This window comes from Manis javanica, chromosome 1, assembly GCF_040802235.1.
Source record: "Manis javanica isolate MJ-LG chromosome 1, MJ_LKY, whole genome shotgun sequence".
NCBI lineage: Eukaryota > Metazoa > Chordata > Mammalia > Pholidota > Manidae > Manis > Manis javanica.
In genome coordinates, this window is record NC_133156.1 from 19,432,530 (window position 1) to 19,457,993 (window position 25,464).

A 25,464-nucleotide genomic window follows, 5' to 3' on the forward strand; every position below is an offset into this window, starting at 1 on the left:
AAGCTCCCAGGTCCCTGCACACTGAGCCCTGCTCACCGCCCTTCCCCAGTCTCTAAACGTCCCCATCCTTCAGGAACTGCCCTCAGTGTTACCCGGCCCATTAAACTTCATATGATTTCTCTCAGCTGAATATATCTTCTCCCTTCTCTGAATTTCCCTCAGATTTTATTTGTGCCATCATTAGGGCATTTACCACCACATAATATAATATAGGGCATTTACACCACATCATTTAACAGTGACTGAGTTCACTCAGGTTAGATGTTGGAGAAGCAAACATTGAATGAGACCATTTCTTTGCTTGGAAAAGAAACAGTCTCCCAAAGATATGTTGTAGGAAAAAATGGGACTCCAGAGCAAAATGATTGTGGAAAACACTGCATATACTCTGACAGTCTCTGTAAGCTCTGAAAGTTTTACACAAACAAATCTTTTCACCTTTGTTTAACCCACAGTTTCTCAAACATGTTTTTCCATGGAACCTTTTGTTCATGAAAGAGCAGTTTTCTTCGGCCTGTTGTTCTGGGGAAATAGTGAGTCTCTCTCTCCCTGTCTGTTTGAGTCTCTGGTTCCTGGCACAGGGACACACATAACAGGTTTTCAAGACATATTGCTAAATGACTAAAGAACTAGATAAAGATTGCCCGTAAATAATTACTGTTTTAAATATCTAAGCCTTCAGTAGCTCAAATGCACATATTTCCTGTAAAATAGAGAATAGTTTCTGTAAAGTGTTGATAATGGCAAGTACCTACACCAGGGTTATTTTAACTGGAATTTGTACATTGGTCACAGCTTAACCAGTACAGAAGTAAACTGAAACATGTGTCCAGGGAATATTTAGAACAGAGAAAAGAATTTCCCAGGGAAGCTGTGTGTCTGCCATAGAAATATCACAAGAGTAGGTGAGAAATGTACAGGATGCCAGGTTACAGTAACTGTGTGGTTGGAGGCGGACTCCCCCGGTCTCTTCCAGCCTGTGAGGTGGCTAAGGATGGGAACCAGATTGTGCGTCTAACTTCAAGTCCCACCCTCCCCAAGTCTTACACATTTTGACAGGAATACTGCAAAAATAGGAAAGACTGGTTGGAGCAAAACCCCTCTCCCAGTACAGAAGAGAATGTAGAAATATAGAAATACATACATTATTTCTATATATATTCATTCATTCATACATTATATATATATATATATATATATACAGTGAATGAAGAAGCTAAATGTGTATTATGAAGTAATATCTCTTAGGACAGATACTGGATAGGACAAAGTATGTGTATTCTACATTTCAGCCTCTGTGAACTAAGATGTGCTGTTTATTTAAAAAAGAAAAAATTCAGTGTTGCTTAATTTCCAACCAGCTCAAATAGTTACCGATTTTACATGATAACAAACATCATACTCTGAATACCAACAAGTTATGCCTCATTTACTTTTTTAAAGCCATATCTTTAAAAAAAGGAACTTCATCTTTAGCAGAATTCTAAAAATGTGTATGTGTGTCTGTGTTTATGTGTGTATAAGAAATCTAACCTACCAGTGATGGCTTTATTATTCTCAGGCATAGTACATTATCACATATATTTTATCTAAATGTATTTTCACATATTTCCAAGTTTTATTTATTTCTACGTAATGTAGCATTCATTAGAAAAGCCATATTAAGCAGCATATCTGTATAGTATCTACAATCAATTCAAACAAAAATTAGAAGTTATTAAATAGGAAAAGCTTTTTAAAGAAACAAAATACTGCTCTAAACCCAATTAATTAACACCTTCAAAATGAAGCTCATTTTGAAGAAGTGATGAAAATATTTCCAAAACAAGAATTGTTTCTTAAAAGCTACCATCTGGTAACAGAGATTAGCTATTTTATACAATGTATAGAAGGTAAAGTTTTTAAAGCTTTTAAAGACAAAGGTTAAATTATAGTAATTGTCTGTTAGCAACTTTATTTTTACACTATTTTCTAATGATCTGTTAAACCAAAAGATGGTTAACAGTGGATTGTAGCTTTGCTGCATCAGTTAGCAAAAAATGTTAAAGTCTTTCAAGTTCCTTAAAACAGGAGCTTTATATAAATAAAAATGTTTTTATTAATCCTTAACAAAATTGTAAATATGTTGTTTGTTAAAATTCAACATTTTATTTAAGACTTAAGTAGAGACAAGACTTTCTTTAAGAAATTATGACAGACTATTATCAATACATATTTTTCAGTATTGCCTCCGTTTATAAGAATTTGTTTTTTTGGTCGAAAATTGTCATTATTACAAACCTAAACCACTTCCATAAAACCCACCTTGTCAAAACTTTAAAGGACATTTAATGTGGGCATATGTAGTATGGCTCCATTTCATCCAGTATGTTTAATACAAGAAATAAAAATGTTCTTCTAGAATAACAGGCTGAGCGCCGAAAGCGTTGGTCAAGCAGCAGGCATGAATTGAATGCCTACCACTTGTTTTGCTGGTACGATCTCAGCAGCCAGGAGTGCTGGGTGGTGAGAGCCTCTGACCTGGAGTTTACAAGAAGCTGTAGTACACTGGTCCATCCTAACACTCCCTTTCCTGCTTGGATGCATTGAGGCCATTGACTATTTCATGAAACAAGAACGGCTAGCGGGTGCTATTCGGTATCATAAGTACTTGGAGCATGTACAAAATGCTTAGCCTTTCAGCATGGGTACAAATCCATGATTATGTAATAACCAGTTTTAGTTTTTTGCCATATGGGTAATCGCAATTGTAAAAAATGATAATAATCAGTCATTTTTAATATTTGATTGCTTCAGATTATTTATGACTCCATCTGTTAAGATGTAGCACATGTATGCATAACTTGAGAGATCATATATATTGGCCAATTCGTGTTTTGTAAAAGCAGTCAGAGCACACGCTGAGATGACTGTCACATCGGGGATCAGTCATGGGTGACGACATAGACACAGAAAACAATGTCTGTGCCATCAGAAAACTCACCATATGAAAAAAATAATATTTTTCTCTGTTCCAGTTTAATCTGTTCTAGCTACCAATTCACAGGTCAGAGAATCGGGCTGTATGTGTTTTCTGTCTCATAAAGCATTGCTACTCAAGACCCAAAAGCTAGTTACGTCTAAATTCATATTAAAGTGTGTGACGCAGTGCCCTTAGGTTTTGAGGGTTGTACGTTTTAGCCCAGATTTGACGGGGAAGTCCCGGCATGAAACATAACTTCCCAGGAGCTGTTGGAATCCCAGGATTGGTCTTGGTATGGACACTGAATTGCTTTGTATGTCAGAGGCCAAATCATATTTATTCAGCATAACACCCTAAGGTGATAGGATTCATTTACGCACCTCCTGGGCACATCTCTGCAACTTTCTCAAAATAAAGTCAAGCAGCTTTTATATATTTATGCTTCTTTTTCATTGTCATTATTTTTTTAACAGATAGCTCTGTTAGTGCCACAGAGAAAAAAATAAGCCATGTTTGTGGATTTTTTATATAGGTATAGAAAGATTTGTGGTTTCATTGTTCTTAAATAAATCTTTGTGGCGATTCAGACATCTCAGAAATGAGTCTTTTTCTAATTATTTTTATAGTTTGAATGGATTTGCCACAAAGACAATGATGATTTGTAAACAGCTTATAACAAAGAGGTTCAGGCTATAAAAGAAACAAGCGAAGGCTGTTGACCATCGGTTACAGTTAAATCATAATTACTTTATTACATATAACACTACTCTTCATTGCTACCCTTTCAAACCTGTGACTTTGAATGCAGAAAATTTTCTTGGCAATTCAAATAGGTCCCCGACTAGGTAACAGAATTGCGGAGATGTGAGGGACAGCTGCATTCATCTGAAACAGACTTTTACACAAATTCTGAAACTAATTTGAAAGTGATAAAAATTAATTTGCACACTTTAATTGGAAGCAGCCCACCGCCTGAAAGAAAGGAGAGGAGAGCAGGGCCATTTGTGCTAAAAGCTGATTGAATTTTTTGTCAGGCAGGTATCTTGCACTTGGCCGCTTATCCTCCTAAGCCCCTCTTGGCAATATATTACAGCCCATCTCTGACTGCTGTTCTTTCAAAGGATCAATGCTATTCCTGTTGCATCCCTAGAGCCCAAAGTTTCATTGATCTTGGGACTGGACAGCTCTCATTACATGCTGCAGCTTCCAACAAGGTAGTCACGGGAAGGGCAAGTCAACATTTCTGTCCCTTCAACAGACACTTAAAACACACTGGGGCCTCCGCTCGCAGTCCCGTTTGCTTTTCAAGTGTGTGGTTTTAATGTTTATACCAGATACAAGGTGCTTTACAGGGAGCTTGTTGATAACATACATATGACACTTCTTAAGTCATAGCAGTCGGGCACTTTGCAAGAGAATTTACAGTTCATCTCTTCAAATCAAATCCACAAATACTCATTGAGCAATATGCATAAAACATTCGCATGCTTTTTCTAGTTCACGTCTTAAAAACAAGTCTCTTAGCTCATGTATAAGTGTTATGCAGACTACAACCTGAGAAGCCCGTTGAGAAGGAGGCTCCAGCTGTGCCCACACCCCTACCCTGTGCTCCCAGTGTGTGAGCTTCAGCTCTGGACCCTGGCCCTCCTGCCAGCCCAAACCTGCTCAGTGAAACATCTGCTAAATCACATCCCCCTGTTTGTTTGCACCCGGCCTTTGATGGTGACGGTCCGATGCCCAGCTCCACGGTCACAACTAACCAAGGGTATTACAGCGAGGACCGAGAATAGCCCAGAGATAGTTTTCACAAATCTATTTATGTGTGTGTGTGTGTGTGTGTGTGTGTGTGTGTGTGTGTGTGTGTCTCACTTCTCAGAGCAAGGAATCTGATCTAGGCTTTCGTATCAGGGGAAGCATAGTTCTTGCTGTGTAGGACTTTCTGAGGGCCAGATGATACCATCTGTAACGGGACGTCCCTCTAACAGGGCTGGTTCTGCAGCAAACCTCCCGCCCCTTACGCCCCCTCAGCCTAACATGAGGGGCTGCTGGGTGCTCAGTCTATGCTTTTCCTTTCCCTTTAGGGAACTGAGGTTGCATGGACCTTTGGCTTAGGACAGAAGCAATATAAAAAACAGAAGGGTGACGGCTGTGTTCTCATGATCAGAGGGCTCAGATCTGTACTGGGAGATCTGTTCCTTGGGCAAGGAAGGGGGATTCTACTGTAGAGGTAATGACAGGACAGTATGTACTGTGACCTCGATCAGATTCAGGACTTCAAGGGAGATTTGCCCTGAAGTGACAGTGCTCAAAGGAAAATATGGTCAGTGACATCTCTGAAGAAAAAGCAGCATTGAATAAATAGGTTCACACCTATCTTCTATTTTTCATTACATACTCTGAGTATATAACAAAATGAAACCACAATATGGGACATTTTCCACCCCACAGAATGTTTTTCTGTGGGGTACCTTGTGACCTGTGTAAAAATGTGGGCCTTGGGCCAGACGTCCGGTCAGCGACACCTGCAGGTGGCGGAGGACACGGTAGCTGCATGAGGGACTCCTCACCCACACGGTTCTGAGCTATCCCTGCAAACGTCTAACACAATTTATTAAAACACATCTTGAAATCAGAGTAGTGATGAAAATACTCCATCCTTTGATTAAATCTCTTATTCTTGGTTTTCAAGTCAAAAATGTGTCAGATTTTAATGACGGTGTAAACACAAATGCAAATACCTCCTGCAAGGATTCTGCAGTGACTTAACAAGGCTCGTAGATTAAATCTAAACATCCTCTGCCATCAAGAGGTTCACCTCCTGACTGGGTAACACTGCTCTGAGGATCACAGATCTTAGAAACTCCGCTGTTCTTCTTTGGCTCTAATTCAAAAGGAGAGAAACTTCCCCCGCACGTTAGTAGTTCCACGGTGAGGTTTCAAATAGTAAGAACCTGAGCAATCTTCGCTTGATCATTTCTCTAAAGGCCACAGACTATCATCTGCCTGAAAATCTCTCCTTGTCAGTTTTGTGTGACTGGCAGCCTCTGGTACCTTGGTACGTTTTTCATCATCCATTGTGAAAATCCTGAAATGACTTTCGATAAAAACAAGATGGAATCGGTTTATGATAAGTCTCTTCTATATGGAGGTTCCAAATGCTTCCTATAAGGAATCTCAAAATTGGACGTGTTTGCTCTTTAATCGGTCACAGTAATTCCATCACACAGAGAGGAAATGATGGGTGGGGTGGGGGACCACGCGCTGTGGTCCCAGGAGGGGCGGCCTCACCTGCCCCTCCCTGTGCACTGGGCCCTTTGGCCCCAGCCACATCCATCAATTGTGATGTGACAGTGACAGAATATTCCCAAGATTTTGAATGATTGTTGGGGTGTGTGACATCTGTCCCTGGCAATGAAATGAAATAAAGGAAATATGTGTCCCCTGCTGCAGGGTGCCCAACTCAAAAACCCCAGAAGAGCATTTTATCTATTTTTCTCCAGTTTAAAGAGGGAAACAGTGCTTTCAGAGGCCCTGAACAATATCCCCTAATAGTGAAGTTCCACAATGTATTCAGATGGTCTGGGGAAATTATAATGAAAATAAAACATTTTAAACCTTCTAAGTCAGACACGAGCCTTTGAAAAACTTATCTCCTAATAGAAAATATATTCAATACATACAAAATATAATACATATGTAAATCAGTCCATATATATATATACATATAAGGAATGTTTTTAATTTTTTATGCATTTTTTTCAATTCCCTGCAATAGCACTAGATTGCTTTTTAAGTTTTCTGTAGCATTCAAGGGAAGGGTTTAGAAAACTCTTAACTTTATATGAAGCTTATTAAACATAAAATTTCAGGATTTTTTCAATTCATCAGTCTCTAAATAATCACTTAGAATAATTAAGAATAATGTTACACATAAAATCAATAGTTAATCCTCATTTTACCAGGGAACTCAGGGCATCTTTGAAGCATCATTTTATAAATTATGTTAAGTGTGTTTCAGATAAATCCAGGACTGCCGACAAATGTAAGCAGATACTGTGCCAATACCCAAATACATTATAACTGTATATGTACATTTAGAATAAAATGACAAAATGACATGGGCTACTGCCCCCCTCTCCACACACCATCTCAGAGATGCCTCAAAAGGAAAATGGACGCGGGTGGATCTGAGAAAACCCCACTGAACTGAGAGCAGTTGCTAGGGAGGCAGAAAATGGGAGGTGTGAAGAAAAGGCTGGCAGACCGGAGGGGAAGGGCGATGTTCTGCTCGTAAGGCTTTTAGTTCTATGCTTTCCCCCCCGAGTTGTCCCTGAACTGTCACTACGGGCAGAGGATTGGAGCTGCTCAGCCCTGTGGGGCCATATCAGCGCCAGGAGAGGGCTTTCCGAAAGGCAGGCTCAGCTGCCAGCCCTGGACACTCTCTTCTCCGTGTTGTTCCCTCCATGGTGAGGGCCGTGGCCTTGCGACCAGGCGGGAGCTGTCAGTGTCCAGACCAAAGCACAGGGCAGTCCTCTGAGAGACGGGATGGCAGGGTGGAGTGACAGCCCCCTCCAGGATGCGAGGCCAGCATGCAGGAACCCACGCACTGCAGAAGAAAGACCGCACACTCAACAAACAGAACTTTTTAAAAAGGCACATAGCCTCTAAGTCTCAGATATAAGAAATGGGGCACTAAAGTTACAGGTGATACTCTGTATTTCTTCAGCGAGAGGGTGAGTGCACGAGAATTCATTTTCTTAATCGCATGCATATGTCACAACAAATATTTAATATGTAAGTAATTTTTTTGATGATTTAATTTCAAAAACAAAGGAAAATCAGGTAACTGTAGAATTTGTGAACTTGGAGAAAGTAAATTAATTACCTACCTTCACATGCCTAGTGCCATAATTAAATGAGATGATGCACATAAACGCTTTGGCGGGCTTGCTGTTTCATAACGATCATGTAAGCACATCATTTTGTTAACTTGTCCAGCCATGTAAACAAGCTGTGTGATGGGTGTTCTACAGACCGTGATAGGCTCATGGTCCCACGGCTCCGAAATGCCCTTCGTAACCTTGAGTGATGGTGGCTTGTGCGTGATTTAGCGCTGCGGGTCCCCCTCTGCCTCGGGTCTGCACTGACTCCTGGACGCTGTTTCCTTGCAGGCGACTACCCAGCCCCAAGAGCCGTCCTCACAGGCCACGACCATGAAGTTGTGTGTGTGTCCGTCTGTGCAGAGCTTGGCCTGGTTATCAGTGGTGCTAAAGGTCAGAAGACATGTAAAAACTGTGCCATTTTCTCACATTTGCCATGATTTGCGATTTATTTCCTTTAGGAGGCACTCTAGACGAATGTAACGCCTAGGTTCTTTGCAGCTCTTTAGTTTTATTATTTAAATGTTAACTTATTACATATAGTGTCTATCAATTGTTTTGATTTATTGTTTGATTTAGAATTAGCGAGTCTTCGTATCAGTATTTACTAGTACCGATGTAAAGTATATATACGATGTTACGAGCATGCTGTGGTGACCAGCGTTCTAGCCGAGCGCTGGTAAACTAGACCACAGCACAGCCGTATGACGCAGCCATTAAAGACAGCATGTTACAGACAAGGCGCAGGGACCTGTGATGCGGTGGGGACCCCGGAGGGGCAGGCTGCTCATCACACGTGACCCCGGCCCACCGCCCTCCACGAGCCTTCACAAGCCCAGGGACGATGTAGAGGTTGCTGGGAAAGGAAACATGATTCCTTGGGTTTGTTTTTTTTTTTCACTTTTTGTGGAAGAACTGCTGTTTCAGGAAAAGTCAGGAAATGTAGGTTCTCATTCTGGCTCAGATACCAATTCTCCACAGAAGGGCTCGGGGGCAGGGAGGCGTGAAATGCTTGGGAGAAAATGACAAAAAAATAAAATAAAATAAAGGGGCTGCGTGCAGTGAGGACTCAACGGAGATAAGGAGAGAGGAGGAAGAGGTGGGAGGGGCCGATGGCGCAAGATTTGCAATTTGTGTTTTATCACAAGCACACTGGAGAGCCACTGAGGTCTTTTAAGCGAGGTGGTGAGATGCTCAGGGTGGTCTTTAGGAGCTTATCCTGGCTGCTCTGTGGACATAAGCGACGCAATGTGCTTTTTTTTCATTGTCGTATCTAAGGGTAAATACCCCAGGAATGGACACAGGATGTTTTCAATAAATGTCTTTTTAATTTAAAAAGGTAATTATAGGTGTAATATCATTCTACCTCATAAAATTATTTTAAAAAGAGGGAAGGGAAAATAAAAGCCATGTAGTAGGCGTAGGGAAAACACATTAATTTTTTTTACAGGTGATGGATGATAGGAGATGTGATTAGCATTCTTATTTTCTCTAATTTTCTGTTTTCTACAATGGACATCTATTACTTTATTAATCAGGGCAAAAAATAGATACAGCTTTGCAATGTCACTATTATTATAAAATACGTATCTACTTAAATCAGTCGATAGAAAAATAGAAATGGAATTCATCCACAGTTTTTGTGAGGTTTCTTTGAGGATAGGGAGCTGAGGTAACACCAAACTATGTTAACCAATTTTGAACTTGACTAGTGATTTGTTTATCTTACCAGCCCTGTGTCTACCAGGGCGAAAAAACAGTTGGGGCAAAATAAGGCACTCCCCACACGACTTCTACCCTCTAACCTCACTATTCATATTTTAAAAACAAAAAGTGTTTCTATAGTCTGTTACTTGGTTAACTTTCTTGATTTTTTTTTTTTGCCTTTTACATTTTGTGTACAAACTGTAGGAAAGGTAAACTTATTATTTGATAATATTTATGGGATGCAATATTAAAATATTGATGGTAACCATGAAAGTTAGCAATTGTTGCAAAAGTTCTCTGAAACTTTAAAGAAAAATTTTTAAGAAACACGTTAAAAGAAAACTTATGGGACATACCGTCTTTTATTTTCACAAAGTCTATGAACTATGTCTTTTTTTTAAAATATTACAATTTGTGAATAATTTTATGACTATTATCTTATGAAGGAAAAGACCGATTACTTGCCTGGATAAAAAGTTGGGGGGGAATACGCATGTGTTAGTTAACAGTCCTCCGTGTTCGTTCTTTTTAAATACACCATCAGCATGGGGCGCTTCTGGCATGGTTCTTCTGTCTTCTACCTTCTTTCCGCAAATCGAAGTGTGTGCCCCCAGCTATGGTTTGTGGGGTTGGGAGAGCTCGCGTGTGACTTGTCGTCCCCGTGCCTCTGGCCCCTGACCTCCTCCTGTGTCCTGCAGAAGGCCCTTGCCTCGTCCACACGATCACTGGCGATTTGCTGAGAGCCCTCGAGGGACCCGAGCACTGCTTGTTCCCGCGTCTGATTTCTGTCTCTAGTGAAGGCCACTGTATCATATACTATGAGCGAGGGCGGTTCAGCAATTTCAGCATTAACGGGAAACTTCTGGCTCAAATGGAGATCAATGACTCCACACGGGTAAGTCTCCATCCGTGTTCAGTGCTAAATAGGGACCGAAGCCAAGAGATTAAAGACAGGTTATTTTGCATTAAATGATTCATAATAGAATTTCTCTGGCATCCAGGTAAATGTGTGCTGGTTGTAAAGTTACATAAATTCATGTAGATTGATGTTTTGTACAGACCCAAATTCAGTTAGTCCCAATTAATTAATGCAGCGAATTAGACTTTGAAGGTATAGCTGTTGTTTGATCAGAGGTTAGACCCTTAAGCTCCTTTTACAAACAACTGTTTGAGCGCCGCATCCCTAGCATTGTGAGTTTATTGTCATAGAATCTTATGTTTAGAACCCTCAACCAAAATTGCATGTACCAAACTGCCCTTCATTGACAAATGAACATAATTGCTTATCATTATTCAAAGTTGTTTGGAAATATGCTTCTGCCATTTGTCCTAAAAGTCTTGACAGTATAAATATTCAGGACTTAACAAAATGTCATGGGACATGATTCTCAAGTTCTCCCTGGATCTGACTGATAATATTCTCTTTAGGGCTTATGTTACTTGGTAACCTAGATTGGTTTTAATAGGACCGTTGGCTTATGTCAGAACTTTGATGAATTCCACACTGGAAATTCTGTGAATTGGATTTTAGAAAACCTGAGTAAATGGCTTAGAGTAAATAATAGTTACAAGGGAACCATGCTGAGCGCTTTTTGGTAATGACCAATCACTGCTTGGGAAACACTGAGATTAACGGTTGCTTTCCTGCCTTTTCTGAAGGCCGTTCTCCTGAGCAGCGACGGCCAGAACCTGGTGACCGGAGGGGACAATGGCGTGGTAGAGGTCTGGCAGGCCTGCGACTTCAAGCAGCTGTACATTTACCCCGGATGTGACGCCGGCATTAGAGCCATGGACCTGTCCCATGACCAGAGGTGAGCCGCATCGGGGGAGGTGGTGTCCCCAAGAGCTGTCCCCCACACTCGCTGACGTTCACCAAGGGGGATGCATGCCAGGGACCAGAGGGGGAAAGCCTAGCACAGCAAAGGGTAAACCGAGGAGAAAGTACTGTAAGAAAGGGTTCTGGTGAGAAGAAAACAAGGGGGTGGGAGGGGGGTTAGTAAAAACAGAAAAGCAGGAACAAGGGTCTGAGCAAGGCACATGCAGACACACGCAGCCCAAAACAGAATTATCCCCACCGGCTTCTCTGTCCTAAGAGCCCCAGGCAGGGCTTCCAGGCTTACAGGGGGTGACGGAGACACGTACTTTCAGCAGAGGAGCCTCAGCTCACAGCACACTTCCAGCCGACCGATTTCAGGCATAGACTACAGCTGGCCTCCGTTTGGAACCATATGAGGACTCATTCGTTACCTGAAACAACCCCACCCCTCATTTTCTTATTCACATATTTCTCATGTCATTTGTTCATATTTTATGTATTTCCCTAAGACAGTCTCATATTTTCTTTGCAAGAATTAATGCAAATCCCATTCTTTGCAACAGGAGTTTGCTGTTTCCTAAAGTTCATCTTTGGTTTTATTATAAAGGGAAAAAATATAAGAGTATAAAATAAATTATTTTAAAAATAAATTAAAACAAAATCTTAGTATGGTAAAAAGGTTTTCACTTTTGCTATGTATTTAGCAGAAGTGAGAAAGGCTTATCAACCAACTCTTCTCCACTCTGTGTATACTTGTAACAATATTGGTTTTAAAGGATTATAAATATCAAAGTATAACACTTTAACAAAGCACCTTCAGGGCGTAATGCAGTGGTAATAGAGGCGACAAGAGAAACAGTGTCATGCAATTTAATTTGGGAAAGGATATTTAATCAGCAGCCCAGCCTGTTTCCACAGAAAATGTAAGCAGATTATCATTAGAGCATTCCAAAATGCTGCAGTCCGTATTCATAAATAAATGGGAATGACTCGCTGGGTAATTATTTGTATATACAGGGGTGTTTCTAAAGTATTTGAAATAATTTGTGTCCTTACATAGTTTAAATATTCTTTCTGATATTCTTAGTCATGTATTCATGTTGCACATGTGCTCTCCACCATCACAGACGAGGCAGAATGCACGTATGAAGGGTACATAACAAGTCTACTGACCCTAAAGTGCCTAAGTAGTCATAGCAATTGTGTGTGAGGGAAACAGGGGCAGAACGACAGAAGAAGAAAGTGATGGACTTTTCTGAGGATGGGGAGGGTGGGAAAGGCTATGTCCCATTCGCTAGGCGTCGGGGGACGTAGATGGTAGATAGAAGAGCGTAGGCAGAGTCATTGCAGTTCAGGGGCTCCGAAGAGGAGTGAGGAAAGATATTCATCGACTTTCTGTCTCTATTTTAATCTCACCCTTCAGTTCAATTATTTTTGTTTCATCATGTCCCTGATATGTTGGAACAGTAGCCCATGCATCTGTTGCAAACTGACAGATAAACATACACTGAGGATGACTCAGTGTGTCTATCTGATGAGGCATCTGATAAAAAACGAGGCACCACTTGGTCTAGCAGTCCTGGTGGGTGCAGGACTGATTCACCTTCTGTCTTCTGACAGAAGAACCACAAGGACATTTTAGTCCCATCTCCATGGACACACACCAGGACTTGGAGAACTTCAGGATCACGCTGTTGTCGAGGGTGGTGTAGCAACCACCTCGGCGATGCTGTGTCCCTGCTGACTACTGTCTCTGCTTTTCCAGGACTCTGATCACTGGCATGGCTTCAGGTAGCATCGTAGCTTTTAATATAGATTTTAATCGGTGGCATTATGAGCATCAGAACAGATACTGAAGACAGTGAAGAATAAAAAGCCAAATTAAAGCTGAGAGCACAAGTGCTGCATGGAAGGCAATGTCTCCGGTGGAAACAATTCGTCTGCGTCGACCTCCGCTTGTACATTCCATCACATCCAGCAATAGCTGTACATTCTAGGCAGCAGCCATTTTACTTTGTGCATTTTTTCACGACGGAACACCAGCTGCTAACCAAGCAAGCTTATATCATGTAAATTACACAAATTATTAGGAGATGTTTTGGTAATTATTTCACCTATTGTTGTTTATCGAGAAAAGGTAGTAGGACTCGTCACAAGAGACTTTTGACAATTCTGAGGAAACCTTGTGTCCGGTTGTTACAAAAAGTTTTAAGCTTTGAACCTTAACCTGCATCCCATTTCCAGCCTCTTTTCAAGCTGAGAAGAAAAAAAAAAAAAAAACACGTTTGATACTTTGTACATCAGATGCATCTTATTTAAAGGGATACTTTTGTAAAAGTAAAACCTTGTATAAAGAACAAAATGTTTCTTAATTTTATTGTGGAGTTACATCTTGCATGTTCTTTGATCCTGATGTCTCCGTGGAACAGGTGAATTCGCACTACCACACTGAGAGATCTGTCCAAGGACACAGCTTGTCTGAAAGGGTTGAATTTGGGCTCAATCAGTAACTTTTGACATTTTCACCAAAATATGGTTTGCACTTTTTAATCTAAATAATTCATTCCTTCTAAGTGAAATTTGCTCATAAGGCATTTGGATACTAAGCCATTATTTGCCGTTTTTGGTACTTCTTTATACAAAGAAAATTCAGCCCTACCCTTCATAATTGGAAGACACAGCAGAAAGGGGGCTCAGGGATGAGGTCCTGCTTTTTGTTCTAGAAATAGGAATCATGATCGTTAGCACCATGGGACATCTCTTCCGGTCATCCTTCCGGCTTGGTGCGTGTACATTAGGGGAGGAGAATCTGATGCTAACTTCCTTTTTTTTTTTCTCGGTTCTCAAATAGCTTAGTTTCTTTAATAACGAATCGGACTTAATTATAACAGGAACTGAAGTTATTCTTTTAGGTTCTTGTGAAATTCTCACCTAAAGCCACACATCCTTAGCCTAAGGCATTTTGTTTTTTATGATATAAAATGATGGCTATCAAATGATTTTCCATACATTGTACTGATCAACTTATCTGCCCAAGGGTATATACACTTTATTCATGTCCCTTCTTTGTATATTTGGTGACTGTACTGTCAAAGATGTACATATTGTGTCGGTAGGGCTATGAGGCATGTTACAGGAATGTAATTTTCTCAGAATTTACACTCTCTTGCAGTCATTTATTTAAGAAGATAAAACAAGAAAATGGGTTCTTTGTATTGGCACTTTGCACCAGAAACATATCATTATTTATTGATGTGATTACTGATTTGTTTAGCCACCTTGTACTAGTAAGTTTTAGCACTGAATTCCTTCTTCATTGTTGTTTGTATTTATGAGATTCTGAAATTCTGGGGAATCGGCGTGATGATTAATTTGTTCATCACCAGGCTGTAAGCAATATCTCGAGTTTGTAGCTTAGCGTTGAAGCGATACTGAACATCTGGAAGACAAGTTCATTTCATCTTGAAACCATGGTGAAATATTTTGGATATATAAATTCCTTAAGCTATTGTAACCATGTTTTATTGCAAAGATGTAAAATATGCCAGATGTGTGTGAGTTGGAAATCCAAAAAAGAAAAATAAAATATGCAAAGAATTCACGGACTGTTTCGCATGTCATTGGACACTTCACTAACATGCATTCATTATGTTGTCACACAAGTTTAAGAAATCAGCATCACCTCATAGAAAGGCCCACAGCATCTAAAAACATGAAATAGAACCCTAATGAGATCCTGTAATTTGCTGAAACGTGAGCTTCTCTGCTTGACCATCTGGCAGGGATTTGGGGCAACAGCGGCCAGAGGCGAATAGCCCTTGTGCCATCACATAGTCCACTTTCTGAGTTATTTTTATTTTCTTTAAAAGTAAGTAAATGCAGGTGACAATGAAGGGTATAATTGCTCATTACACAAAACTTATCAAATAATGCTATTTTCATTTCAACCACACTTTCTAGGAGTTATCACCAGCCTGGCAGCACTCCAGTGGGGCCTGAGACCTGGGGGAGCTGTTGTTCAGAGCAGGTCAGGCCTGGGCAGTGGGGGCAGCAGCCCAGACAGGCCCAGGGAGCCACAACCGCCAGGCAGCTGCCACCTGCATCCTCAGGCTGAGAAGGCCACACCCGACAGTACTGCTCCCGATCTCCGTCCCAGCCACAAGCAGACAGCTGTCCATCAGCGGAGGCCCGGCCGACTCCCCCTCTGGCTGGCTGCCCCCGATGGGTCTCTTTAAACCAACTTCCCGCTGCCAGACCATCATCTGGCCTGTCCCCCAAACCTACCAGTATCTGGGCCTCAAATCAGATCCCTCGCATCATACTACACCCTGCTGCCAGGGGGCCTGGCTACACCAGCAACCCGGGTGTCCTGCTGCTGAGTACCCAGCATGGCTTCCCTGTATCCTTACACTCTGCTGGCTGTTAAGTCACCTGTGCTGCTTATTTTTAAGAGCAGAATTGAATGCCCCACCCCAGGTGGTGCTTATACGGATCATCCCTGAGCACGTTTTCAACAACAGTGATGTGAGCAATGAAGTCCAACCTCAGCCAAGCACAGAGGCCTTTCAGGAGGGAGGCATTCTCGTCTGTCCCTCCCCAGCCACCCTGCACTTCAGGCCAACCCTGGGAGCCCCCTGTGCCTTGGCCCCAAGTGCCCTCCCTGCCCAGAGAGCCGCTGTGTGCCTGTATTCACTGGTTGAATTCTGTTGCAAGTTGACCTAACCATGTTTGGTTGTGCACGGTCTTTTTGGCAGCAAAAGGTAGTTCGCCAACCCACACCTTCACTGTGTTATGACAAAAACAGTTCTCAGGACCAATTTCTGCCACAGGTAGAGAGACCTTTTCATCAAACACACCTTAGCCAGCAAGCAAGCAGAAGACCAATCATAGAACTTCCCTGTGTGTGACGAGATCAAGTGCCTTTTAGGGATGTGACCATTTTATGCAGAAGGTGCCCTGAAAGCAGACGCGATGATCCTCTAGAAGCAGGATGCTGCGAGCCTCGTACTGCCAGCAGCAACCGGAATCCTCAAGCCCAGTCATTTAGGTGTCATTTCTTAGGCACCGCACTAGAGTACAGGCCAAAGGCCTCAGGGGATTCTGGGACCCTGGCTATGGAGCGGTAGGGGAGGTCTCCAATATAGCCAGTGCACACTGAATTCACATATATTAACTTCCAATCATTTCCCCCAGTGAAAAGCCATTCTTGGCATTCGCTATCCTAATACAAGCTGCTCCGAGATAAGGAGGCAGGCTCTCTGGGCCCTGATTTTACACTGAGACCTTTCTGACTAAAGGCTGTGGAGTGTAACGTTCTGCTGGGAGCACCTGGCTGGTCGCTGGGATGCAGTGCCACCTGGCACGTACTAGCACGCTGTCCGTATCAGTTATTTTAAAGTGATTACATCATAACAGTTCTACTTGCTGTTAATAGACTCAGCTCAAGTGTTCCTCATCTGGGAGGCCTTCCCTGCCCCCTGGGCCAGCACTTCGCTTCACACCTGATGTGTCCCTGTCACAGCTCTGACGTGTGCAGTCATAGCTTACCTGCTTCTCCTCCCTGGTGACTGTAACTTCTTGGGCAATGGACTCCTTTGTCCTGTATCTTAAAACCGGGTTGACTTCAGAGTAGATGGTCAGTAAATGTCATGTGCTGAATGTATGGATAACAGAGGCATACCGGGAAAATGACAGAGTCAGCAATGCATCTTCCAGAGGGAAACTTTCCCTCCCTTTCCTGTCATGTGATTTACTGGGACCCAATCCCTGGGCCCTCCTGGCCTCAGGCCTGACCAGCCATATCCCTCCACCTCCGTGCTGATGACCTCACCGACTGGCCGAGGACTGGTCTACCAGAGCCCTTCCCTGAAATGTTTGGAATATGCTGGAATGAAGGAGAGAAGTTGGCCCTTTCTGCTGGAGTCACTAATCTGTCGCTAAGAAATGAGGGACTGCTTCACCACCATCCAGAGAAAAAGCCTGTTTGCAACAGGTGAGGATAAAGCCATGAGAAATGGCAGTACGTCCACACGTACCTGCTGGCCACACGTCCACATGGACTTAAATGGCCCTCATGCTTACAGGGTCCCATTGTGGACCCCTGATTTAGTCAGTGACCAATAAACACTTTTTCCTCCTTACATGGATCAAAGCTGTGTTTTGGGTGCTGGAAATCAAACCAAAGCACCCTTAACTCATGCAGTTCCAGGCCCCCATCACCACACCTCTGCTCAGAAAAAGTGACACAATCCAAATCCTTGTCTACACAAACCCAGCAATCCTGTGTTTAAGTGAAGATCTGCAAGAAACATCTGCCTCCTTCCTAGCAACTTTGTTTCTGATCCCCAAACAGGTATTAAGTCAAAAACATCGGACACAAAAGAGTATGTACTTCATTTTACATAAAATACGAAAAAAAAAACCTGATAGAAATAGTAAGTGCTGTTAAAAAATGAGAATAGTGGCTGCTTTCAGTCAGAGGCTGTGGCCGGCATGAGGGGGCCTGGGGTTCCCTCGGGGGTGCTGGGGGCCTCTCGAGAGCTGGGTGTGTCACTCGGGTGAATCACTTTGTGAACGGTCACTGAGCTGTGTGCACAGGGATGATTTGGGTAGTTTTCTGTATGTTCAATTTTAAAAATGCACTTTAAAAAATTTAAAATATGCCTGTCTCACACTGGCTCTTGTGCCCCAGATCAGTCCTGTACTCAGCGCCAGGACCCCAGCCCCCACCTGCCCCTGCCTCTTGTTGCTTTTAGGTCTGTGGTCTTGGCTTCCCTGTCTTAATGAGCACTTGTTTCTTCTAATAACACCCTTGGCCCCATTGCCTCCTCCTCCAGGAAGCCCTCCACCCTAACACGATCAGTGCCCATCTCCCTGTTCACAGGGTTGTGTACATACATTTCTGCTTTCACATCCATCTCCCTGTCTTCTCACTGCTCAAGGACACATATCCCCCTTCCACTACATGACATCTCAACAGTTGCAATTTTTCCCTTGGGTGTCCCGGGTATTTAGCACCAAACTGGGTTCTCACTGTCATTTATGGGCCTGTCTTTCCCACTGGACTGTGAACCTACATGCTAAGCCCTTGAAAATGTAGATTGAATGAATGAATGAATAAGCCAGTGAATAAGTAAATGCAGAGGTCAGGTGGGAAAAAAACAGTAAACTTGGGACTTGGACATGGTCTGGGTCCCAGCTGCCCTGCCCCCGCCCCCCACTCCATGACCTTGCACAGGTCACTGAGCTCCCCTGAGGCTGCTGCGGACGTGCAGTGACAGGTAGAGCCCCTGAGCAGATTGCACACGCGGCAGAGCCTGTTTGCCGGTCATTCGGCAGTAACTGAAGGAGGCGGCCCTCAGCCACCGGGTCAGGGGCTTTTATGACATGGCCAGAGCTCACGGGGGACGCTCCAGGTCTTCATGGATGGAATCTAAGCTCTGCATGGGGGAAACTAAGCCAGCAGCTTCCCGCCACTGTGTGGAGACCTACATTTGGATTTTAAGAAAAGCAGATTCTGTTTGGTTTAGTTCTCTTTTGTAATGCCCCTTCGCGGTCAGTACAGAGACAAGGACAGGAAGCCAGTCCGTGCCACTGCGAGAGCCTGCTGCTCAGCGGAGCCTTCTCTGAACGATCATTCTTTAGGATAATGGAATTTTCCCCGTTTGCATAGACCCAAAACTGTGGTGGGGAGAACCCCGGTTAGGAGCTCCGACACCTCTCTACGGACTTTCCACCCCTTCTGCCCCCTGGCCTCTGGAGATTCCCACAGGAACCGTTCTGAAAGCTGAGGGGCCCTGAGACAGACAGGCCTGAGCCAGTCCCTGTCACGTTGAAGGTGGCCTCCGGATGGCTCTCCGTGCCAAGGGAGGGCTGGGGGTAACGGGCCAGGGGCTGAAGCACAGAGTCGCTCAGCTCAGCCTGAGAGTGTTGAGGGGCTGCCGAGATCATCTGGGCTACTCTTTTCCTTTGCCTACTAGGAAACTCATGGCCACAGAGGTCACAGCCTCCGCCTTGGTCAGATACACAGGCAGTAAATGGCAGGGTTCCCACCCTGCTGCCCAGGCCTACAGCCAGCAGCCCCGTCAGAGATGGGACAAGGCTGGAAGGAGGCTGGGGACCCTTGGTGGATGTGGGGACGGAGTAGGGAGTGTGGGATGAGGGTGGCCCTAGGCACACACTGCCAGAGTCACTGGCTGCAGGCGACGATGGTCAAGCCCCACGGGCAGGAGGTGGGTGGGTTGGTGTCGCCCCCTGTGATCAGATCAGAACTTCCCAAACCTGATCTGAAGGCCCAGGGTGAAGATGCCATTGGCCAAAAGTTAAATCAGATAAAAACCAGAGAGTGAAGCTTACGTAAAGCTAAAATCACTCAATTACTCTTGTTTTATGATTATCCTTGTATGTGTGCTCAGCATTTCCTTTCAAACGAACCTATGGGGAGTGTAGATAATCATTTTTCATGTCTTTCTTGATCAAATGTTTTTGAAGTGCTGTTTACTGAAATCCTGAAATCAACCTCACATTTAGACCTGGCACCTGCCCCCAGGTGCAGAGCAGACCTAAAAGCCTGGGAGGAGATACTCTCCAGCCACGGAGGCAAAGACAGCGTGCACCCAAGCCCGGGAGGCCAGCTTCTGCGTCCAAACCAAACCAGCTCTCCCTCTCTGACTAGTGGTTAAACAGCACTGAGACCCAGATACACATCTGCCCGAGGCGGTGGGAAGCCGCTGCCTCAACCTCCCCCACAGAAAGCGTGGGATCCATTGAAAATCCGCTACTGCTCCTGGGAGGGCCCCTATGTGGGCATCCCCCCTGATGGTCCCGAGAGCTGGGAGAGGGAATGAGCACCCCAAATCCTGTCCTCACTTCCCTCCCAGGGTCCCCGGCAGGAGTGGGAGCCTTGAAGGCCTCGGAGGAGGGGCTACTCCTCCGTTAGCCAGGCTTCTCACAAGCAAAGGAAAACACTTTCGGTTTGTGTGAGAAAATGGGAGGCCGCTGGCTTCTTCCTACAGATGGAGTAGTTAAAATAATGAGGCCAGAGGGTGAGGATGGTAATATTCACACGGCACACGCCCCGAACACAGGGGTTTAAAAATAGAGAAAAACAGGACCAGGGAGAAAGCAGCTACCCAAGGGTGAAGGTTGGCTGTCACTGCTCTAAGTGAGCACCGAATTGGTTTTCAGATTTCTGGGCAGGGCCAGCCAAAAACAAAAGGGGCAAAGCATAGCCATAAATATATGGAGCTATTATTATTAGCCCTACTGCATGCCCACGTTATTTATGTGACTTAAATGCATTACATCCCATCCTCGCGGCAACAGCCACACAAGGAGACATTAGCATTCCTAGAATTCCCATAAGAGAACTGAGACCCAGCGAGGTCACATCCACACATGACGTTTTTCTCACAATCAATCTGAAATTAATTCATCTTTGCATGTGGGACACCGAGGAATCCGAGGAACATTGCCTCTGTAGCGCAGGCGAGCACAGCTTCCATGTGACTGTTTCTGCAAGAGCATTGCATCAAATCCAAGGACTTCAAGTGCAAGCAGCTGAATGAGGGTATAAACCCTTGGAGGCCCTAAATTAGCCGGGCCGAGGCGGGGGAGGGCGAGAGCCCACCCCCCGGGGCAGGGCTGGCGACGGGGCCTGGAACCTTCACCTTCCTTCTCTCTCCCTGTGCCTCATCTTCTTTCCATTTCTCCCCTCCTCTCTCCCCCTCTTTGTCCCCCATCAATTTTCCTCCCACCACACCATCCTGCTAAAGGATTCCCCAGCCAACTGAAGAAACCTGGAGAGAAGTTCTCCAAAGTGCTTTGAGGAGACATGAAAAGAATAATCAGAAGAAAAACATGGGGACTAAAGGAGGATCTTGGGAAGGGTTTGCAACTGAGAAGGGATGGGATCGGAGCACTTCCTGAACACGTGCGCCTTTGCTCAACTTGAAACTAAGGACAGAATGTCTTTGTCTCACTTGATTGCATGTCAGGTGTGAATGAACATGACTTCAGACTGAACTTCCAAGAAGTCAGCGTTCCAACGACTGAACTAGCACCAGACCACACGGTGAGCCTGGATCCTGGAAGCTGGCAGATCTGTGATCACGACCACAGTACAGTTGTGGGCGGAGGGCAGGGAACACAGAGGGGACCCTCACCAGGATGGGGCTGGGGCGGGCTTCCTGGAAGAGGTGGCGACAGAAGCTAAGCCCCGAAAGGTGGGGATTTTAGCTGAGAAGAGGATGCAAAGGAAGAGACTAGAAAACCTCCCATTCTTGGGGAAGCACTCCGGCTTTGGTGCGGCGGTTTCACACGGTGGGTATTTGCTACAAGCAAAGCGGAGGTGTTCCTTGGGAAGCAGTTCTGGACCCCCTTAGCTTTTGAATGGCTGAACAAACAGCCTAGAAGAGCTGGTCCCAGTCCAGATGGCTGTGAAAGCTGATGCTGCATGGTGCCCACCTCTACCCATCAGAACCTCAGGGGCATCGCATGGCACCTGTGATTCATGATGGGAATCTCTGGCTGTGTCCCCTGAAGCTGAAGGGGTGAGTGTGCTGTCGGGACTCAGAAACAAATGTCACAGAATATGGTGTCCTCTGCTGGGCTGGGAGCTGTTTGCTTCCTAACTCTTCAATGTCACTACTATGTTATAATAAAGATGGAAACAAGCTGTCTTTCCGGTTATGTAAGATGTTTTTCCTCCTTGTAGCCTAATGTGGACTGTATGGACTTCCAAACAGGAATCCCTTGTCTGGTCCTGTAAGAGAGGTGAGCACAGGGCTTTCTGAGGAGCTCTCCTTTTGGTTGGGCAGATCTAAAATATTTTGTTCTTCTTGTTATTTAAAAAAAAAAAAAAAAAAAACCCTACCTCACTGGAACTTCCATCCACCTCACTGGAGAGTGCCTGCTGCTTATGGGAGAGACCTCAGTACCAAAGCCTCGCAGTCCATTCATTAACAGGCAAATGCCATCTTCCTACTGCCCTTCACAAGGGGGCCTGCGATCGGTTCATCTAAAAGTGAGACCAGACCGCTAATTTATAAGTTGAAAATGAGGGAGTTAAAAAAAAAATCCCTGTTTCTTAGAACATCACACATCTGTCTACAAAGTCGGGAGATCAGGAGAGTCTATACTGATTTTTGTAAGCAGAACACAGATTTTATAAGGGTGCTCAGCTTGGTCCATAGACCGGCCAGGGAAAAATGCAAATAGTTGTTGCACCATCCGTGGCAGATTTCTACAGAGTAAAAGACAGTACAGAAATGGTCAGGGTTTGGGGATGAAATCCAGTTGTTCCTCAGATACCATAATGAGAAAACCAGACCTGAAGTTCTCAGGAGAAAACGGGCACCAGTGTAGAGGGGAAAACTATTGAAGTAAATGAGAAAGCATGTGAGATATTGGCATAGGGATATCGGGGTAACCCTTTGAGAAAACTGGGTGGACTACACTTTAAGTTTAAAAAGAAAAGCACATAATCCAAGGAGTAAACAGAAGTAAAAATGTTGGCAAAAATCAAAGCAAACCATTTAGATGCTATTTCGGCAGTAATGGAGGGTTAGCTGTTTAAAAACTGTCCTGCTACAAAACATCTAAAAATACTGGACCACACAAAAACCTAAGGGAGGTCACCCGAGGCCAGAAACAAAGCTGAGTCTTGAATCCAGAGACGTCAATTCCACCAAGTATTATCCCTTAAGGTCATTGGCCAATCCTTGGTTTTCCAGGGAGCAAAGGATAAGGCTAGGACCCCTCAAAGTAAAGAGTTGGAACAGAGCCATACCCACCCCCCTAAAGCCAGAACTCCTATACTTAAAGTGAAAGGCTTTTCTTAAATTGACCAGAAAAAAAAAAAAAGCAAAAGAATTTGTCTGTTTCATTTGGCCCTGTCTAGAGAAGGGAAAGGTCTCCATGGACAATTCTAGTCAAAGCCCAGCGCACTACCTGTGTGGTAGCACTACCTGGGGGCCAAAAGCCCCCAGCGAAGGCTTCAGTTCAAAGAAATCTTGGTTTGTGCTTCCCTGGGCACCTAACAATAAAAACGAATGCAAATTATCCTTGGAGAAATGGACAAACAGCCTCGTAATCTGCAGCAATTTCCCATGGTTAAATATGCATGGAATATGAGCCCCCTCCCTGCACCCCCCAACACACACAGAAGGCAACATGCCACCAAGATCAAGAATCAGCCACCCCTTGAATTAGACTCCTAAATGTTATCGATATTAGAACTGTCAAAATCAAAGTGTATTAAACCTGTTTAATATGTTTATATTTTTAACATGCATTTTACATCCTGAAGTTCTATTGGTTTTTAAAGAAACTAAAGGGGAAAGGGGAGTAAAAAGGGAAAAGAATAGCACACTCCCCAAAAGACCAGGCTGATTTCAAAAATAACCAAGTTGAATTTCAAGGAAATAAAAAAATGTAATTGACGAACTATAAAGCTTAATGGACAGATTACACAGCAGGTGAGATTCTGCTGATGAAGTGTCAGTGACCTGGAATTTAGTCCTGAGGAAAGTGACAAGAATGAAAGGCAGAGAGCAAAGATGCGGAAGAGGTCAACACGAAGGGCAGAATGCCGAGTTCTACGTATGTGCATTTGACATTCCAAAGAATGGAATGATGAAAGACACAAATCTGGAAAAAACAGGAAACACAATGAATGCAAGCAGGATAAATAAAATAAATATACATCCAGACACACTGTCTCATGGCAGATTGGCAGAAACAGAGAAACTCCCAAGAGAGAAAAGACATAACCATCCTTCAGACAGAAAGTGGACTTCTCAGAGAGACAGACAATGGGCTGGATGAAGAGGGAATTACATTTTCACCGTACGAAGAAGGCAATAACCAAGGAAATACTATATACAGACAAAAACCAACATTCAAGAATGAGAATTAAATCAAGTCATTTTCTGGTAAATGAAGACTGAGGGCATCATCATAACAGACCTCCACAGAGGAGGAATATTCTTCAAGCTGAAGGAAAAGAGTCACAGAGAAAGGCTTTCTGTGCAAGAAGCAATCCCGTGCACAGAGCGTGGGACACACATGAGCCAGTCTAAACAACCACTGATCGAATAAAACAATGATAATAATAATAATAATAATGTCTAATGTCTGGGCTTATCATAAAGGGGGAACAAGTGCTGGACAAGAGAGTCCACTAAGTGGGCAGGGCAGGGGTGAGTGGGTGGCTGCTCTGATCTGCCAGGGCTCCCATAACAAAGTCCACACCCTGCGGGACAGAGACGACAGAATCATATGTTCTCGGGGTTCTGGAGGCTGCGAATCTGAGATGCAGGGCCTGTGGGGCCGCTCCCTCCGGGGACCCCCTCCTTGGCCCGGAGATGGCCGTGTTCTCCTGCGCCTTCACAGCGCCATGCCTCTGTGCGTGTCTGTGTCCTCATCTTTTTCTTATAAGGACCCCAGCCCCATGTTGGATTAGAGCCCTCCCTAATGACCTCATTTAGCCTCAATTATCTCTTTAAAAGCCCTTGTTGCAATTACAATCACATTCTGAGGGACTCAGGGTTAGGACTTCTCATATGAATGGTGGAGGGGGGCGGGAGGCACAATTTAGCCCCAAATAGTTATAAAGCACATGAGGGTCCTCGTGTGGCCTTCTGAGAGGCTGATGAGGGAGGCTTGGCACCCTGGGGACCCACGGGTGGGCAGGACTAGGCATTTCTCCCTGCCCCGTCAGCAGGGGCCATTCCCTACCTGGGCCCCAAGGGTCCCTAATCCCTCACACCCCCTTGGACGGCGGACCCGCCTTCTCTCCTGTGCAGGAGAGCAATGACAAGAATGCTCTGACAGCTTGTTTGTTTTTCTCTCTCTTGAAAAAAAATAAACAAGAGAAAGAAAACAGTAAAGAGTTTAATACAAAATTTCTTTTCATGGGAAATTGCTCAGTTTCAGGTAGCTGGTCAGATGAGGAAAGGAGACAAGATTCCAGATGAGACAACATTTCTGGGATCATTCGACCTCCAGGACTGGCAGGGAGAGCTCCCTTCTTCAACAGCCTCCGTTACTGCAACTATACCGCAGTCCGCGCTCTTCCCACTTGACCTCCTTTACTAGTT

General features: G+C 44.1%; 1 protein-coding gene and 1 long non-coding RNA gene across 4 annotated transcripts in view; one reads left to right on the forward strand and one right to left on the reverse strand.

Annotated features, from left to right (window-relative positions):
• Window positions 1-14,966, forward strand: part of NBEA (neurobeachin) — a 547,470-nt gene extending 532,504 nt beyond the window's left edge. For all 3 annotated transcript variants that reach the window (XM_073229196.1, XM_073229216.1, XM_073229206.1), the window contains 4 exons: window positions 8,134-8,235; window positions 10,248-10,444; window positions 11,209-11,360; window positions 13,131-14,966. In XM_073229196.1, the coding sequence (XP_073085297.1) occupies window positions 8,134-8,235; window positions 10,248-10,444; window positions 11,209-11,360; window positions 13,131-13,221 (542 nt within the window). In that variant the 3' untranslated portion in view covers window positions 13,222-14,966. The remainder of the gene's footprint in view (window positions 1-8,133; window positions 8,236-10,247; window positions 10,445-11,208; window positions 11,361-13,130) is intronic.
• Window positions 10,334-25,464, reverse strand: part of LOC140847844 (uncharacterized) — a 66,384-nt gene continuing 51,253 nt past the window's right edge. Inside the window, exon 3 of the long non-coding RNA XR_012128037.1 lies at window positions 10,334-10,468. This is a non-coding gene — a long non-coding RNA (uncharacterized lncRNA). The remainder of the gene's footprint in view (window positions 10,469-25,464) is intronic.